This window comes from Heterodontus francisci, chromosome 20 (assembly GCF_036365525.1).
Source record: "Heterodontus francisci isolate sHetFra1 chromosome 20, sHetFra1.hap1, whole genome shotgun sequence".
Taxonomy (NCBI): domain Eukaryota; kingdom Metazoa; phylum Chordata; class Chondrichthyes; order Heterodontiformes; family Heterodontidae; genus Heterodontus; species Heterodontus francisci.
Genome location: NC_090390.1, coordinates 81386172 through 81406813, shown reverse-complemented (window position 1 = coordinate 81406813; position 20642 = coordinate 81386172). Strand labels below are relative to the sequence as shown.

The 20642-nt window shown below is 44.8% G+C and overlaps 1 protein-coding gene across 1 annotated transcript in view; it reads right to left on the bottom strand.

Annotated features, from left to right (window-relative positions):
• Positions 1-4017: 4017 nt before the first annotated feature.
• crtac1b (cartilage acidic protein 1b) overlaps positions 4018-20642 on the bottom strand; it is a 341954-nt gene continuing 325329 nt past the window's right edge. The window contains exon 15 of the mRNA XM_068053120.1: positions 4018-5304. Within this exon, the coding sequence (XP_067909221.1) occupies positions 5195-5304 (110 nt within the window). The 3' untranslated portion in view covers positions 4018-5194. The remainder of the gene's footprint in view (positions 5305-20642) is intronic.

Below are 20642 nucleotides of genomic sequence, written 5' to 3'. Positions count from 1 at the left end.
ACATTTCTGTCGTGCATTTCCCTGAGAACATCTGTTCCCATTCTTATAAACTCCAGAGAATATAGGCCCAACTTATTCAGCCTCTCATCATAGGACAACCCCCTCATCTGAGGGACCAATTTAGTAAATCTTTGCTGCACTGCCTCCAGTGTAAGTATATCCTTTCCTAAATGTGGAGACCAAAATCGCACACAGTATTCCAGGTGCGGTCTCACCAAAGCCCTGTACAATCTTAATAAGACTTCTTTATTCCTGTACTCCAATTCCCTTGCAATAAGGGCCAACATGCCATTTGGCTTTCTAATAGCTGCATGTTAACTTTGTGCGTTCCTTGGACGAATACACCAGGCGTGACCTCACCAATGCCCTGTATAATTGTAATAAGACCTCTTTACTCTTATACTCCAATGGTCTACCAATTTACCCAATTAGTTCGAGTGCGAGATGGTAAAGAGTGCAGGAAGGCCCCAGATTTGATGGTGAATTACCGTATGTTATCTGGGGCGGCAATTAGGTTGCAACGGATGATCTTAACATCCCTGGGATAGAAAGGTGGGAAAATTCAGCCAAAGTGTTCTCTTTATAAAGGCATAGATGTAAGCTATGCAATGAGCCATGGAGGGAGGGGTGGTGGGCGGTTATTTTAACAAAACACACTGCAGTAAACCTACAAGGATGGTAACTTTGATGGAGAGAAAAAAACAGGTGAGGTGTAAAACCAACGTTTGACCTGATCCCATCATGTCTGTTCCAGCTCACTGCTTGAGTACGCCAGATGTAAACCCATATCTACCCTCTGTCACTATCTGATAGTCAAATACCACATAAATGCAAGGAATGCGAGTTCAAATCCCACCATGGGTAGTTTGACAAACTGAATTCAGTTTAAAAAAAAAAATCCATAAATAATAAAGATGCGGCCATGAACACCTTCGGCAGCAGGTCCACTCCTCTCAGTGCGGTTTGTGGGATCTTGCTGTGCACAAAATGGCCGCCACGTTTGCCTACATAAGTAAATCATTCTGTATGAAGGGAATTGGATAGATACGTGAAAAGGAACGTTTGCAGGGCTATGGGAAAAGGGCAGGGAGAGTGGGACGAATTGGATAGCTCTTTCCAACAGCGGGTACAGGCACGATGGGCCGAATGGCCTTCTTCTGTGCCGTATGATTCTTATCTGTTGGATTGTCATAAAAACCCAAGTGGCTCATGAATGTCTTTCAGGGCTAAGGGGCCACTCAATTATGGCAACTAAGGGATAGTCAATAATTGTCAGTCTTGCCAGCGATGCCCACCTCTTGGAAATGAATGAATTAAAAAATAAAACAAAAGACCAGGCATACCGAAATCAATATTTATGTGCAGACCATCACCAACCAACACAGACTACCACTACAAGGCATCAGACTAAACCCGCAGCTTGTCACTAGACACGGGCATGACACATCTACGGGTCAAATACAACGATCACTGAATCGTAACAGGTACACTGCGGATGACGGCGCCACGTCAGCGAACCGGTAAAAGAGTGGCATCCTCACCACTCTGGTGTGGTACAGGAGTTCACATCAGTACATCACAATCCTGAGAGAAACATACACCAGAACATCACCAGCTGATGTTGTACCCTGGGTTTGGATTAAACAAAAAAAAAAGAACCTGCATTTATATACTACCTTTTACAACCTCAGGACATCCCAAAGCGCTTCCCAGCCAATGAAGTACTTTGCAAATGCCGTCACTGTTGTAATTGGAGGATTACCATGATAGGGATTTTTTTTTTTCAAATTAACTAACCCATTTAACAATCTTTGTGCAACAGCCCCATCCCCCTAATCCATACAGACCAGAGCGTGCTGGCTTTTAGGATATGACCCTTGGTTCATGATGATTTGGTTGACTGGGATGATTAAAGTTGGCCTCACTGCTTCTGGATGAAAGCAATCCGCCAGGGTTCCCGTTCCAGATCACTGTCCGTCAAAGCCCATGCATTGGTGTTGGGACAGGAGGGATATCAAGCTCAATTTTGATTTCCCCTTCCCACCTTCTGCTGGGTCCAATAGCCCATCACTCACATTAGCTAGACTCACACATAGAGAATAACCACTTTGGATAAGACCTACCCAGCACTAGTGGAACTCATAATCCCAATGAATGTCAGTGTCTTCAGGAGCAGAAGGGAGAAAGCTAGATGAGAAACTACTCAACGGTAATATATATTTTTGCTCAGAAATGGCTGCCGTTTCTGACTGGAAAGTGTTCAAGGATTTCCCTGTCATTATTAAACAATGAAGTGAAGAAGGTGAGGTTTGAGCGACAGAAGGTTCCTCAGGCCTGCTAGTCATCTATCTCATGCTTCAACTAGGGGCTGTTTTCAATGGGAGTTAAGTTCAACATTCCCAGTTATTCAGGATGCACTTGGAGCAAGTGCGTGTTGAACTGGAGTCAGCTATTTACAGTGTTTGAACTATGCAGAGGTTTCTGAACTTAGACTTCACTCATCAAACTCCTGCCGTTCCCAGCAGAGAATTAAATTTTTAAAAACCGTTGACTTCAATTGAGATATTTTAGGACTCTTCCCCATTTTTGTAGCTTGCCCCCTTTTCTTCCACCCAAGAGTGGATGGCCTGCATTCAAGAGCAAATGGCCAATGTCCATGAGTGCACGGCCTACACCTAGGCTCTCTCCAACCCTCTTTGCCACGAGCTGCAAGGAGCCACCAGAAACCACTCAACTGTGGCTCTCTATTTCCCCTCCTTCTGCTTAGAGGCACTGCAGCCTCCAACTTGAACGTCCTACCCTCAACTTGGCTTCAATCTGGAATTGGGCTGAAACTTGTGTCTTTGCTCAAACTGAGTCGCTGGAGCAAGACTTGTTCACAGGCAATATTGCAGACATATTGGGAGGATACAGCCTGGTGGCAGATCCATGCAGCATGGTGACATCATATTCAAGCGCAATATGATGACATCATATTCATGCGACCCCATGCCATTTTTGATGCACTTATGAGCAGGATGAAGATCTCCTTGCAATAGATGAATGTTTGAGTTTATAAAACTATCTGTAGGAGGGCATCAGGCTTTAAACAAAAAAAATGCCCCTGTCAACGGCTGAGAGCATTCTGACAAGAAAAAAATACTTCAAATGAATAATTCAAAAATAAATCAGGTGTAATGTTCACTATATGGGTGGAGGCACATGTGGGGCATAAACACTGGCATGGACCAGTTGGGCCGAATGGCCTGATTCTGTCTCATTCTATGTTTTACAAAGGTTATGAAATCATTAATTGAATAACTTTGTGCTACACCCAATTCCCTCCCCACTGCCACACTCCCACTAGTCTAGGATCCTGTAAATATGGTCAAACTGGGTTGGATCGGAAACAGCTGGAACCTTGGCGTTAGTCCATCCAAGCTGATAAACACCACACTTGATGCCAATCTGTTCCATGCCCATCAGCCAGGGCTTGTTGAGGCTATAATATAATGATGGTAGCAATGAAACATAACTGTTGTGATGTAGAGGGTAGTAGTGGGTCACTGAACGCTATAAAAAGCTGGTGTATAAGTTTAGATTTAGAGTTCTGACTTTTAATTTATTTCCCTCTTTAAGTTGCCCCCAACAGTACCAAAAAATCCCTGCTTCACCATTGGGCTGTTGTCCAACTCTGAACCGGACACCCTTTGGATTTTATGGTGCGGATTTTGTGCGCGGTTTCTCTAGCCAAGATGACAGGAGTGGCTGCCTCCCCTGCCTCTTCCAGCAGCATGGGGAGAGCGCGGGATCTAGTCCCAGAGATGGCAAGGTGACAACCCTCCTGCCCTCTGATAATGTCCCCTTACTCCTTCTTGGGAAAGCCTCCTGCTTCTCGTCTGCAGCTTCCCAATAGGGACACGATTGGGAATGCTTGGCGGGAAAAGCCTTGTATCATAAACCTGTGGAATGGACCGCCAACGTTTTACCTCTCCTCTCTGCTCCCCCCGCCTCCCCCCTCACCCCGGACACCTGCTCTGCGTGGTTTATACATTAGCTTCATTATGTAACATGCCTAGGAATCAAAGCGGCAACTCATACAGTGGCTACTCAGGTAGCAGCAGCACTGTTCAATATGTGACCCAAGCATCACAGCCTGTTTCATCCATTGTGCAGTGGCTTCAGCTGCCACCCTTTATCTTTTGTAACAAGGTTTCTTTCTTCGATTAAATTGCAAATTTGCTTCTTTAAATGTAAAATGTCGTCTGCAAAGCTTGGGACTGTTCTAGCTTGAGTTAGTCCATGGCAGGTGTGCATCCGTAAGGTTGAAGTAACAGAACAGAAGAGCCTTGTCACGTTGTCCAGTTCTATACGTGTAGAGGGTGATGGCTTCAATCGTAAAGAGCAATACGCATCAGCCTTGGCGGGGTGTCATTGTGTACAACTCAATGCTGCAGCTCACCTTCTCGCTATTTTGTTTTGCAGTTTCATTCACCATTTCACTCTATTTATGTCTATTATTTTAAGCATAATTGAAAAGATACAGCATAGTGCTGCACGTGTATGAGCATTTGTATGCATATATGTGGGTGCAGTTATGTGTGTGTGTGTTTGTGCTTGTGCTTGTGTTTCTGTGCTTGTACGCGTGTGTGAGCGTGCGGATTTGTGTTTTTTTGGTGCGTGCATATGTTTTCGTGCACGTGCGTGTTTTTGTGTATGTGTGAGTTTGTAGATGAGTGTGCGTGTCCATGTACATGTACTGTGTTTGTGTGTCTGCATGTTTGTGTCCATGTGTGCATGTGTATGCACTTATTTATGTGTGTGTGCATCTGTGTGTGTGTCTACGTGTGCGTGTTTTTCTCTCGGTGTTTGCTGTCTTGTTATCTTGCCTATCGCTATGCTGCCATATAACCAGATTCAGATAAAACATCTCCCGAGTTTGCAAAGCCGGAGTATGCTTGGTCTGGATTTTTCAATAATGGGAGATAAATGGGAACAACACTGGAATTTTATAATTCAATCAGAATGTTATGCTTATCTCAGGATGCGTGTTCATCTGGAGTTTGACTGTGTGGCGCATTAGACAGCAGTGAACCAGACAGACTGAAAATTTGCTGAGCTCTTTCAATTCTGTTCAACCTGTTGAAGATTTAGGCAGTGGAAGACAGAGGGTTCCGAGTGTGGAGTTGCTGGGGTGCATCTGAGGGGAAAGGCCTCAGGCTTGAAGCCAGTGGACTAGGCCGAGCAGGACCACAACAGCCTGGTAGAAATAGACAGAGAGTCTTGTAGCTGATGAAAAGCCTCCTCCAAAGTAAGCGACTTGAGCTGCTTGGCAATAAAAATCAAAACAAGAAAGAATAGAAGAAGGAAAAAGAGGAGAATTAGTTTCTAAATATTCTTGACAATACACCTGAAAGTAACCCCACCATTTAAACAAAGGTGGATGCTGGAAATCTGAAAAAAAAAAATGTTGGAAATGCTCAGCAGGTCTGGCAGCATCTGTGGAGAGAGGAGCAAGAGTTAATGTTTCAGGTCAGTGACCTATCAACAGAACTGGAAAAAGTCGGCGATGAAATAGGTTTTAAGAAAGTACAGAGGCAGGGAACGTTGCCTGGGGTGGGGTGGGGGGAGAGAAAGGTAAAAAAGGAAAGGTCTGTAGTAGGGTGGAAGCCAGGAGTGATTAAATGACAAAAAAAAAGGATGATGGTGCAGGTTTTTAAGACATTACCTCTGACATTGGGTGTGGCCAAGGACACAAAACAGGTATGTTTTGCATTGCTCGCACATTGACTGCAATCAGATCATGGCTGATCTGTGACCTAACCTGTCAGAGGAGGTGGTGGTGTATTGGTAATGTCACTAGACTAGTAATCCGGAGCTAATGCTCTAGGGACATGGGTTTGAAATGGGTTAGAAGAGTAAGAGGCAACTTGATTGAAACATATAGATCCTGAGGGGTCTTGACAGGGTGGATGTGGAAAGGATGTTTCCCCTTGTGGGAGAATCTAGAACTAGGAGTCACTGTTTAAAAATAAGGGGTCACCCATTTAAGACAGAGATGAGGAGAAATTCTTTCTCTCAGAGGGTTGTGAGTCTTTGGAATTCTCTTCCTCAAAAGGTGGTGGAAGCAGAGTCTTTGAATATTTTTAAGGCAGAGGTAGATAGATTCTTGATAAGCAAGGAGGTGGAAGGTTATCGGGGGTAGGGTAGAAATGTGGAGTAATCAGTTCAGCCATGAACTTATTGAATGGCAGAGCAGGCTTGAGGGGCCGAGTGGCCTACTCCTGCTCCTAATTCATATGTTCGTATGAATCCCACCACAGCAGATTGTGACATTTGAATTTTTTTTTAAAGTTAGTCTGATGGTGACCATGAAACTGCTGTCAATTGTTGTTAAAAACCCATCTGGTTCACTAATGTCCTTTAGGGAAGGAAATCTCCTGTCCTTACCTGATTTGCCTATCTGTGACTCCAGCCCCACAGCAATGTGGCTGACTCTTAAATGCCCTCTGACATGTACCAAACCACCTGAAGTTCAAGAAGGTAGCTCACCACCTTCTCAAAGGCAATTAGGGATGGGCAACAAATGCTAGCCAATGACTCCAATAAACAAATAAAAACAAACTCCATCTACCTGCCCTTATCCCTTAATACCTTTGGATAACAAAAATCAATCAGTCTCAGTTTTAAAGCTAGCCATTGATCCAGCATCAATTGTCATTCACGGAAGACAGTTCCAAACATCTACCTTCCTCTCGTGTGTAGAAGCGTTTCCTAATTTCACTCCTGAACGGTCTGGCTTGAATTTTTAGACTATGCCCCCCAGTCCTAGACTCTCCAACCAGTGGAAATATTTTCTATCTACCCTATCTGTTTGCCTTAATAGATTGAGAACTTCACTCAAATCATAACTTAACCCTCGAATTTCCAGGGAATACAACCCTAGTTTGTGTAATCTCTCTTTGTAGTTTAACCCTTGGAGTCCAGGTATCTGTGGTGCCCAGAATTGCTCACAGTACTCCAGATATAGTCTGACCAGGACTTTGAATAGCTGAGGCATGACTTTGACACCCTTGTATTCTATTTCTCTTGGTATAAAGGCCAGCAGTCGTTTTAGAAAGTACTCTATTCTATCCGTTTTTGGTCCAGTCGATAGCCTCCTATTTGTCTACATTGAAATCCATTTGCCAGTTTTGCCCATTCACTCAATCTGTCTCTTTGTAATTTTATGCTTCCATTTACACAGCTTACAATACTGCCTGTCTTTGTGTCATTGGCAAATTTGAATATGTGACTTTCCATCTCAGTCGTTATTAAATACTGTGATTTCACCCCTCAAAGTCTTTGGTGAACACAAGCTGGAGTCATTTAATTACAAGACATATGTTTAACTCATACACACAGACACACAGACACAAACAAACAAACTGACACACACAAACAAACTGACACACACAAACACACAGACACACACACTGGCACTGACACACACACACACAAACAAACTGACACACACACACACACAGACACACACACAGGCACTGACACACACACACGCACAGGCACTGACACACACACATACAGAAACTCACACACACTCACAGACACACACACAGACACTCACACACAACACACTCAGGCACTCACACACACTCACAGAAACACACACACACACTCACAGACACACACACAGACACTCACACACAACACACTCAGGCACTCACACACAGTCACAGACACACACACACAGGCTCTCACACTCACAGAAACACACACAGACACACACACACTCACAGAAACACACTCACACACACTCACAGACACACACACAGACACTCACACACAACACACTCAGGCACTCACACACACTCACAGACACACACACACAGGCTCTCACACACACAGACACACACACACAGGCACTCACACACAACACACACAGGCACTCACACACACACACACTCTCAGACACACACTCACACGCAACAGTCACACAGGCACTCACACACACTCATAGACACGCACACACAGGCACTCACACACACTCACAGACACACACACAGACACTCACACACAACACGCTCAGGCACTCACACACACTCACAGAAACACACTCACACACACTCACAGACACACACACAGACACTCACACACAACACACTCAGGCACTCACACACACTCACAGAAACACACTCACACACACTCACAGACACACACACAGACACTCACACACAACACACTCAGGCACTCACACACACTCACAGACACACACACACAGGCTCTCACACTCACAGAAACACACACACAGGCACTCACACACACTCACAGAAACACACTCACACACACTCACAGACACACACACAGACACTCACACACAACACACTCAGGCACTCACACACACTCACAGAAACACACTCACACACACTCACAGACACACACACAGACACTCACACACAACACACTCAGGCACTCACACACACTCACAGACACACACACACAGGCTCTCACACTCACAGAAACACACACACAGGCACTCACACACACTCACAGAAACACACTCACAGACACACACACAGACACTCACACACAACACACTCAGGCACTCACATACACTCACAGACACACACACACAGGCTCTCACACACACAGACACACACACAGGTACTCACACACACTGACAGACACACACATGCAGGCTCTCATACACACTTATAGACACACACACACAGGCACTCACACACAACACACACAGGCACTCACACACACACACACTCTCAGACACACACTACACACACTCACACACACTCACACGCAACAGTCACACAGGCACTCACACATACTCACAGACACACACACAGGCAATCATACACACTCACAGATCCACAGACACACACACAAAGGCATTCACACACACTCACAGACACAGACAGGCACTCACACATACTCAGAGACACACACACGCACTTACACACACACAAAAACACACACACAGACACGCACACACAGACATTCACACACACTCACCGACACACACACAAAGGCACTCACACACACTCACACACACTCACAGACACAGACAGGCACTCACACATACTCAGAGAGACACACACACACAGGCACTCACACACACACACACAGACACACACACAGACATGCACACACAGGCATTCACACACACTCACCGACATGCACACACAGGCACTCACACACACAGACACACACACACACAGGCACTCTCACACACTGACAGACATGCACACACAGGCACTCACACACACTCACAGACACAGACAGGCACTCACACATACTCAGAGACACACACACAGGCACTCACACACACAGACACAGACACACACACAGGCACTCTCACACACTGACAGACATGCACACACAGGCACTCACACACACAGACTCACACACGGACACACACAAAAACCAACACCTCAATATTTTTTTTTGATCAATGAAGCACTTATTTTAAAATGGTTAATGTTCACCTCATGAAGGTGGACGAAGGAATGTTGCGAATATACACAGCATGTAAGACATTCTTACATGAACCTGACCAGTCAGAAGATGTCAACCCTGCCCCCCACCACCACCCCCCCACCATTGGACCTGATATTCTGTTGTGCTCCTGGAAGTGCAGTGGAGTGGGACTGCCCCTCACGTGATGATGAGTGCCTGCACCCAATTGCGTTGGATAAAGGTTGCCAGCGTCTGTACAGGCATAACTGTGGTGCCCAGCTGAAAAATTGCTCCAGTACTCTGCCATCCTAATGGATGAAGCCAAAGCCTCTTATCAGGCCAATAAAAGAATCACTTGCATTTATATAGCGCCTTTCATAACTTCAGGATGTCCCAAAGCACTTTACAGCCAATGAAGGACTTTGAAGTGTAGTCACTGTTGTAATGTAGGAAAGAAAAAGGATAGACAGCATTTATCAATTCTGCCATACAGAGGAAATACAGATCCCTTCATTGCAAGTTACTTGATACCCCCTCCGGTTCGGTGGGTAGCTACTCTCACTTCTGGTTTAGAACGTTTTTTGGGTTCAAGCCCTACTTTAGAGACTTGAGCATGAAATCCAGGCTGACACATCAGTGAAGTACTGAGGAAACACTGTTGGAGGTGCCATCTTTTGGATCAGAAGTTAAGCAGAGACCCTGTCTGCCCTCTCAGGTGCACATAAAAAATCCCATGACACTATTTTGAAGAAGAGCAGAGGAATTATCCTCGGTGTCCTGGAAACATTTATCCCTCAACCATCATCAATAAAAAAACAGATTATCTGGTCATTACCACATGGCTATTAGTGGGATCTTGCTGTGCACAAATTAGCTGCTGCATTTCCTACATTATAACAGTGACTGCACTTCAAATGAACTTCATTGACTATAAAGCACTTTGGGATGTTCTGAGGTCGTGAAAGGTGCTATATAAATGCAAGTCTGCCTTTCTTTATTCCCTTCTCTTGTGAAACCATTTTTGGGCCGTAAGAAAACCTAGAGCAGAGCACACGATTTCTCCCAACAGCCTTGATTTCGGCTGCGCCTAAGGAAAGCATAAGGGGTGGAATTCCCAAGATAGCCCGGGAATTTCTCCTGCACAGTAAGACCTCCCTCCCCACCCTCCACCTCCCAATGGCTCACCATAATGCAAATGGATCAGGCAGAGGATTTGTCCGCCCAGCCAGCCCCTTTAAATTGGGACTTAGCGGCAGATTGGTCAATGAGATTGGATACAATCCATCAGATCCAACATTCATCCAAAGCTTATGCCCAACATCCCATATCCACCCTCCCAGCCCCACACACCAACCCAGGGAATGTGAACCCCATTTGCCTAATGAAACCAGTCTCCAGAGGGGAGGAAAAGTAATTCCAACATCGCAGGTTATTCCCTTGAATGAGTTATCCAGCTAATGTTTGTGTCTACCTATAGAAGAACAGGGTAGAGAATAGTCAAACAAATTTACATTTTGTGCTGATGGAGGGGAAAGGGGGATTCCTGTTTAAACTAATGAAGAAAGTTCAGGCTAATTGTAATTATTTCTGAACAATCTCTGTTGGGATCGCTGATATTTCTTATCTCCCCTGATAACATGGTTGATGTGAAGATTGCAGCTCATTTGTTTTAGTTGAAATTGTATAAAGCCAGGTTGTAAGTTCACTGTAGTTTTGCCATCTCTGGTCAGATGCATTCCTGGAGGTGTGCTCACACGACTCCAACCGCCCTGCCCCCACCACACTCTCACAATTGGACATCTGACACGCCCATGCTCTTGGTGCCCAGCCTTCCCATAACCAATTGGAAAGCAAACAGACTGTTCACTACCCGTTTGGACAATTCTTGGCAGTCAGTCATACAGCCTTTTCTCCCTTCTCAAGTAAAAGGATTTTTTGTTTTAAAAAGCAAACAATCTTTGAATGCCCCCTATAATTTTTATCCCGGGTTTTGTTCGTAGCAGTGTACTGGAGATTAGTTTTTTAATTCCTGGAGATTTAAGGGTGCAACCCTATCTCTGAAGCACGGTGCTCCTGGATTTGATTAATCTGCCTTGCGAGGAATGGGAATACAGGAACTGCTCCATAAAAATATGGGGAAAAAGCTGGAGGTAATTCAGTCAAAGTCATCTTGACACAGTGTCTCAGAGCTAAATAGGGAGTAGAATTGGAAATGAGTTGGAGACAGGCTAACTTTTCACCTCTCCCTCAAATGTAGGTAGTGTAATGGGATAGATAGATGAGACTGTTAAACCAAGCCTCTGTTTATCCTCTCAGGTAGACATAGAAGATTCAATGGCACTATTTTGAAGAAGAATAGGGGAGTTCTCCCTGGTGTCTTGGCCAATATTTATCCCTCAATCAACATCACTAAAAACAGATCACCCTTATTGTCCTTGAGAAGGTGGTGGTGAGCTGCCTTATTGAACCGCTGCAGTCCATGTGGGGTAGGTACACCCACAGTGCTGTTAGGAAGGGAGTTCTAAGATTTTGACCCAGCGACAGTGAAAGAACGGTGATATAGTTCCAAGTCAGGATGGTGTGTGACTTGGAGGGGAACTTGCAGGTGGTGGTGTTCCCATGCATCTGCTGCCCTTGTCCTTCCAGATGGTAGAGGTCACGGGTTTGGAAGGTGCTGTCTAAGGAGCCTTGGTGAGTTGCTGCAGTGCATCTTGTAGATGGTACACACTGCTGCCACTGTGCACCGGTGGTGGAGTAAGTGAATGTTGAAGGTGGTGGATGGTGTGCCAATCAAGCGGGCTGCTTTGACCTGGATGGTGTTGAGCTTCTTGAGCATTGTAGGAGCTGCACCCATCCAGGCAAGTGGAGAATATTCCATCACACTCCTGACTTGTGCCTTGCAGATGGTGGACAGGCTTTGGGAGTTAGGAGATGAGTTACGCACTGCAGAATTCCCAGCCTCTGACCTGCTCTTGCAGCCACAGTATTTACTTGGCACAATGGTGAAGTACAGGCCCTCTTCCAAGACCAAGGCACTTGGTTGGGGTAGAGTAGAATGATGTTGACTCTGCGTCCAACCACAGATATATCCAATTCTAGTCTCCTCACTCCAACCCTGGCTGCTCCATTCTGATCCAATCCAACATCCTTCACCTTGACAGACATAAGCATTCACAAAAAAGTAAGATCTGTTGGCTCATGGAAGTCAACGGCCAAACCAAAACCTCAAAACATTTATTGAATGCAGCACACTTTTATATTATTAACAAGGTGCATCGAGCTGATACTGCAATCAGAAAATCAGGAGCTGTGAACACACAATATCCTGACCCATGCTCGCGGTGTCTGGCCAGTCAGAGAGTCAGTCCTCATACTCACAATTTGCTAACCTCATCAGCCAAACACTGCCCTTCAAGGATATCTTGCTCTCTTCTAAATAACCCTAACCCTAACCTGAACTCTCTCATAAATACACAGTATAAGCTCAGAGAATGCATAGCCTCCATACTCAATACACCTATGAATAATTCAGTACAAAAGCAAAATACGGTGGATGCTGGAAGCACTAGACCCATCTTTTGTTTCTTTACTTGTCCCATTACCATCCCCTTTTGCCTCGCACCGTCATCCCTTTTTGTCATTTCATCTCTCCCGCCCTCCACCTTATCACAGACCTTCCCGCTTGTTCTTTCCTCCTCTCCGCCCTCTCCCTGCCTTTGTACTCACTTAAAACTTTTCCCAGTTCTGACGATAAGTCATTGACCTGAAACTCTGTTTCTCTCTCCACAGGTGCTACCAGACTTGCTGAGTATTTCCAGCACTTTCTGTTTTTATTATTGATAATTCAGTTTTGGGTGAGCTAGGAATTGACCTTCGAGAAAGAATGAGAGTGAGAGAGAGAGAAAGAGAGAGAGAGAGCCTACAAAGTTAAAGCTGGAAATGAAAGCCACAAATTTATCTACACAATGGGTACACTGCCAACTTTGAAGGTTTTGTTTTTTTTAAAAGGATATAAAAATAAACAGGAAACCTACTGAACAGTAAGAAATGTTAATCATTCTACGGTACAGTGATTAAGATGAGAGTGCTCCTCAGAAAAACACGTTCCATTTCAGGATCTGCATGACTAGAAGGATATTGTTAAGAAGCTGTAAATTGATCAGAAGCACAGTATAATCAAGAGATCCTGACGTGTATTTTTTTTTTAAACAAATGTTGTCCTATTCATGGAGTGTTGATTCCAAGCTAGTTGACCTCATCAAAGATGGCAGTAGAGTTGGACCACAGAGAGCTCTGGCTAACAGTCCCCCCAGAAGTTGATAAGATCATTAGAAGAAAAAACATGTGGGTTACTTGGGTTTATAAATAGAGGCACAGAATATAAAAACAAGAGGTCATGCCAGAACTTTATAAATCACTGGTTAGGTCTCAGCTGTGGACAATTTTGGGCTCCACATTTCAGGACAGTTGTAAAGGCCTTATAATGGGTACAGCGGAGGTTTACCAGGCTGTTACTGAGGATGAGGGACTTCAGTTATGGGGAGAAGTTGGAAAAATTAGGACTGTTCTCTTTGGAACAGAGAAAGTTAAAAGGAGACCTAATAGAGGTTTTCAAAATGATGAGAGGTTTCGACAGAGAGAAAGAAATTATTCCCTCTGGTGAGTGGGTCAATGACCAGAGATCATAGATTTAAAATCATTGGCAGAAGATCTCCAGGGGAGAGGAGGAGAAATGTTTTCACCGAGTTGTCGGGATCTTGAATGTTAACTGAAATGGTGATGGAAGCTGGTTCCATAAATGATTTGAAAAGGGAGTTGGACAGGTACTTGAGGATGAGGAACTTACAGCGTTACAGACAAAAAGCAAGGATATGGGACTAAGCATGACTGCTATTTCAGAGAACCAGTACAGGCACAATGGGCCGATTGGTCTCCTTCTGTGCTGTAAGTTTCTATAGTTCTATGAATCACTGCCACTAAAGTGAGACATTACTGGTTATACTTATCACTGCTGCTTTTGAGACATAACTATGCGGACAATAGTGGTCTCATTGAACTCCATGACAACAGTGATTGCACTTCAGAGTAATGCCTTGTGTATGAAGCACATTGGAGCATTTTAAGTGATGTGAGAAGTCTTTCTTCATTCTTTACACTGACAGTACTGTGACCAGTTCTGGTCTCCATATTATAAAAAAGATATATAGGAACTGGTGAAGGAACAAAAAAAAAGATTCACAAGGATCATGCCAGAACTGAGAGGATATACTTATCAGAAAGACTGAACAGACAGTTCTGATGAAAGATCACAGACCTGAAAAGTTAACTCAGTTGCTCTCTCCACAGATGCTGCCAGACCTGCGGAGTCTTTCCAGCATTTTCTGTTCTTATTCATGAACAGACTGGGGCTCTTTTCTCTAGAAAAGCGAAGGCTGAGGGGTGACTGAGTAGAGATCTTTAAGAGAATGGAAGGGTTCGATAGGGTAGACATAGAAAAAATGTTTCCACTTGTGGGAGACACCAAAGCGCGGGGCTATCAATATAAGATAGTCCCTAACAAATCCATTAAGGGAATTCAGGAGAAAGTTTTTTATCCAGAGAGTGATGAGAATATGGAACTCACTACCACAGGGAGTGGTTGAAGTGAATGGCATTGATACATTTAAGGGTAAGCTAGATAAGCACATGAGGGAGAAAGGAATAGAAGCATCTGATAGGGTGAGATGTATTAGGGTAGGCGGAGACTCGTATGGAGCATAGACACCAGCATGGACCAGTTGAGCTGAATGGCCTCTTTCTGTGCTGCAGACTTGATGTAACTCGATGTAATTGTCCTCAACACCCTGTATTAGAGAGGAGTAGGTTGGCCACCATTACCATTCCTGAGTCTGGGACTGGTGGTGGGAGGTCTTAATGCATTGATATTGAGTGAGGATCTAGTGGGCTCACCCACAAAAAACAAGGTTTTGGCAAAATCAGCAAATTGTGAACTCTCTCTTGCAGATTCAACATCCCAGAGGAGAAATTTGGGTAGTGTCGCAAACCGGCGCCAAATGAGTGTGGGTGGCTACAACTGTGTCCTAAGACATCGGCCTGAGACTTGCGGGAACTCAGAAAACCGGCAAGCTGCGGACACCAACTCCTGTGAAGCTTGCCAGTCAGAGTCTTCGGATATTGAGCCAGGCTCCACTGCCTATTGGTGAGCCTTGGGTCAGGGGAGTGAAACAGAAGGTGCTGAGCCCCAGGTACATAAGGCCCACAGTATCAGAGGAGCCAGGGGGGGCATTCTGTTGTGTTTGGTTGCTCAGTGATTGATTGCTCTGTGCTGTGTTTGTAAGACTGCTCACTATGCTGTCAGTCAACATTGAAGGGGCGAGGTTCCAAAAATGAAACTAAAACAGATACGGGCAGCCATCTTAAATAATGCCTACACACACAGAAATCGTGAGTCTAGTTTCTTCCTGCTTGGGGTACAAAACATAACATCTGGCATCGAAGCTGGCGAGTAATTAAATATATTGCCCCCAACGCCTTTCCTGTCATTGCTGGGAGATCCTCCTATTCCGTGGGACAGATGGATTTCTGGGTTTGAAACTTACTTCCTCGCTACGGGTATGGATGGTGTGGATGTAGCAGCGACCCACAAGAAGGCGATAGTCATGCATTGCCTTGGAGCAGCGGGCCTGCGTATATTCAAGCAGCTAACACATGGTACGTCTACGTTTGTTAAGGCGGTAAGTGCTCTCAAGAAATATTTTGGCCTGAAGAAAAGTGTGATGATCAAATGATACACATTCCACCAGAGATGCCAGGGAAACGATGAGCCCATAAAACAATATGTGGCAGCATTGTGTCACTTGGCTTGTACATGCAAATTTGGCACATTAACTAATGAACTAATTCGTGATCAACTAATAGAAAAACCTCAATCCCACAAATTAGGGAACACTTACCCACAGAGGTTTGACTTTGGAAAAAGCCACGACCTTGGCTGTCCAAATCAAATCAGCCATGTTAGATTCCAAGGTGTTACCCAAAAACACACCTCAGGCTCAGGGCCGTCGACACAGCTTGCCCAATCATCTCTGCTGCAAGGTTTATGGACAAAGAGACTTCAACAGGCTCATCAACACTTGCCCTATCATGGTCAGGCACCCCCCTCAAAAACATACCCAAATTGTGGGGATACCCATAGATTCAAAGCACCATGTCTGTGAAGAGGAGAAAAAGTGCAACTCATGCTCAAAGATGAATCACTTTGCAAACGTATGCAGCTCGTTGAAGGAAGAAGACTGCGTCAGTTTGACATGTGGAAGAATCTATTCCTGAGGGCGAAATAAGGAATGTGTACACTATTGTGGGCAGACAGTAAAGCGCCTAGTCCCAGGTACAGGGGGCACAGTCGTGACTGCAGGCATTTCAGTGTCGCTCCACATTGGTGTGGGCGCGAAAGTGTCCATATCTCAAAGATTATGTGTGTACTTCGAGGAACAAATGGACTTTATGAAATGACTCAATATCTATCTGTTTGATGCTCATGAAGGTTTAATTCAAAATAAGCTCTTTAGTCTACAAGGGTGAAAAGTGTTGCTCAGTGATTGATTGCTCTGTGCTGTGTTTGTAATACTGCTCACTATGCTGTTAGTCAACCCTGAGGGGCCATGGTTCTAAAAGTGAAACTAAGACAGATCCGGACAGCCATCTCGAGTAAAGCCTACACACTCAGAAATTGTGAGTCTAGTTTCTTCATGCTTTGAGGACTGGTGGTTGCTATAGAACCGTAAAAACTGATTGATGTGTGCTGCATCCAATTGATAACAAATTTAGAGCTCAGTCTTGAAACAGGCACTGGGGCCTTGATTTGCATATTCAAGATGCCTAATGCCTGTTTCAGGAAGGTGCCACGAGCATTTGGAAGTTGCTGTCTTGCCGTTTGACTGACAACATTCTCCACAATTCATCCCCAAGTCCTGGGTATTAAAATCTGGTGAGAGTATAAGAAAGAGGTGAGGGAGAGAAAGAGATCATGAGTAAGAATGATGAGTTGCAACCTTCTCCCTGCAGAGGAAGATGAACACTTCAGTTGTCATGTCGCAGCTAGAGTTTTTAAAAATCATTCATGGGATGTGCATATCACTGGCAAAGCCAGCATTTATTGCCCAGCCCTAATTGAGATAACTGAATGGCTTGTTAGGACAGCAGTTAAGAGTCACATAAAGGTAAGACCAGATAAGGGTAGCGGATTTCCTTCCCTAAAGGACATTAGTGAACCAGATGGGTTTTTAGATGACAATTTATTTGTTTCATGGTCTCCATTACTGAGACTAGCTTTAAAAATAAAAACACATTTATTTAATTGAATTTAAATTTCCCAGCTGTTGTGTTGGGATTTGAACTTGTCATTAATCATTAATCCAGGCCTCTGGATTACTAGCCCACTACATTCCTAGATTTTTAATTATTAAAAAGGTATGGTATCCTGCTTAGCCCCTCTGTGAATGAGCTGATAATTTCTATCTTTGGGCCTGTAAGGATAAATGCTCTGCTCTGACTCTCCCGTTACATTAGCATGCCTGTTGGGAGAGCAGTCTGTGCATCTCCAGTCAGCAATCTATCAGTGCATGGCCTGCAGCACCTCAATGTCCTTGGTCTGCGCTTTCCAATGAGGGCAATTCCATGCTGGGACGGTCAAAACCTTGAACATTTGTGAAATGCGGTGAGAAATAAAAAGGTGTCTGACATTCGGGAACGCTGTTGGGAAGTTCCAATCGTTTCCCAAGTTACGTTAACTGATGGATATAATGTGAAGCAACTCACTGAACAGCTTTGGCACCAAGCCCAGTCTCGGAATAAGGTTGGTTAGGACCATCCAATATACGTGGAGCTCATTAAATAGAACACTTAACCAACCTTGACTTGTCGAAGATACAATGTGAATACTCAGCAGTAAAGACAAGGCAAACACTGAAATCCAGATTGCAGAAGGTAAAGTTTGTGCCAAGAAGAGAGTGTGGCACTGTTAATTATAACAATGTAAGCTCTTTCAAATCAGCCATGGCGGATCAGAATTCTGCTACCATCAGCAAATCGATCTGCATTATTCAAAGTAACAGATGGCTAATGCGAATGGAATTGAAACTCAGACGCAGTCAGGTTTTTGCTGGATATTGCAGAATATCATAGGGGAAGGTGGGACCTGTACAAGAAGGACAGGTTGCATCTGAACTGGAGGGGCACCAATATCCTGGGCGGGAGGTTTGCGAGAGCTCTTCGGGAGGGTTTAAACTAGTTTGGCGGGGGATGGGAACCGGAGCTACGGATCAGTGGATGGGGCAGCTGTTGAACAGGCAGATACAGAGTGCAGAGAGTCTGTGAGGAAGGTTAGACAGTTGACAGGGCAAAGTTGCAGCCAGTATGATGGGTTGAAGTGTGTCTATTTTAACGCAAGAAGTGTCAGGAATAAGGGTGATGAACTTAGAGCATGGATCAGTACTTGGAGCTACGATGTTGTGGCTATTACGGAGACTTGGATATCACAGGGGCAGGAATGGATGTTGGATGTTCCAGGGTTTAGATGTTTCAAAAGGAATAGGGAGGGAGGTAAAAGAGGTGGGGGAGTGGCATTGCTAATCAGGGAACGTATCACAGCTGCAGAAAGGGAGGTCGTCGAGGAGGGTTTGTCTACTGAGTCATTATGGGTGGAAGTCAGAAACAGGAAAGAAGCAGTCACTTTATTGGGAGTTTTCTATAGACCCCCCAATAGCAACAGAGACACGGAGGAACAGATTGGGAGGCAGATTTTGGAAAGGTGCAGAAGTAACAGGGTTGTTGTCATGGGTGACTTCAACTTCCCTAATATTGATTGGAACCTCCTTAGTGCAAATAGTTTGGATGGAGCAGTTTTTGTCAGGTGTGTCCAGGAAGGTTTCCTGACTCAATATGTAGATAGGCCGACTAGAGGGGAGGCTATGTTGGATTTGGTGCTTGGCAACGAACCAGGCCAGGTGGCAGATCTCTTGGTGGGAGAGCATTTCGGTGATAGTGATCACAACTCCCTGACCTTTACTAAAGTCATGGAGAGGGACAGGAGCAGACAGGATGGGAAAATATTTAATTGGGGGAGGGGAAATTACAATGCTATTAGGCAGGAACTGGGGAGCATAAATTGGGAACAGATGTTCTCAGGAATGAAAGGCACGACAGAAATGTGGAGGTTGTTTAGGGAGCACTTGCTGCGACTGCTGGATAGGTTTGTCCCGATGAGGCAAGGAAGGGATGGTAGGGTGAAGGAACCTTGGATGACAAGAGATGTGGAACAGCTAGTCTAGAAGAAGAAGGAAGCTTACTTAAGGTTGAGGAATCAAGGATCAGACAGGGCTCTAGAGGGTTACAAGGTAGCCAGGAAGGAACTGAAGAATGGACTTAGGAGAGCTAGAAGGGGACATGAAAAAGTCTTGGCGGGTAGGATTAAGGAAAATCCTGAGGCGTTCTACACTTATGTGAGGAACAAGAGTGAGGGTAGGGCCGATCAGGGATAGTGGAGGGAACTTGTGCCTGGAGTCGGAGGAGGTAGGGGAGGTCCTAAATGAATACTTTGCTTCAGTATTCACTAGTGAGAGGGACTTGGTCGTTTGTGAGGACAGCGTGAAACAGGCTGATATGCTCGAACAGGTTGATGTTAAGAGGGAGGATGTGCTGGAAATTTTGAAAGACATGAGGATAGATAAGTCCCCGGGGCCAGACGGAATATACCCAAGGATGTTACGGGGAACGAGGGAAGAGAGTGCCGCGCCTTTGGCGATGATCTTTGCGTCCTCACTGTCCACTGGAGTAGTACCAGATGATTGGAGGGTGGAAAATGTTATTCCCTTGTTCAAGAAAGGGAATAGGGATAACCCTGGGAATTATAGACCAGTCAGTCTTACGTTGATAGTGGGCAAATTATTGGAGAGGATTCTGAGAGACAGGATTTATGATTATTTGGAAAAGCATAGTTTGATTAGAGATAGTCAGCATGGTTTTGTGAGGGGCAGGTTATGCCTCACAAGACTTTTTGAATTCTTTGAAGATGTGACAAAACACGTTGATGAAGGAAGAGCAGTGGATGTGGTGTATATGGATTTTAGCAAGGCGTTTGATAAGGTTCCCCATGGTAGGCTCATTCAGAAAGTAAGGAGGCATGGGATACAGGGAAA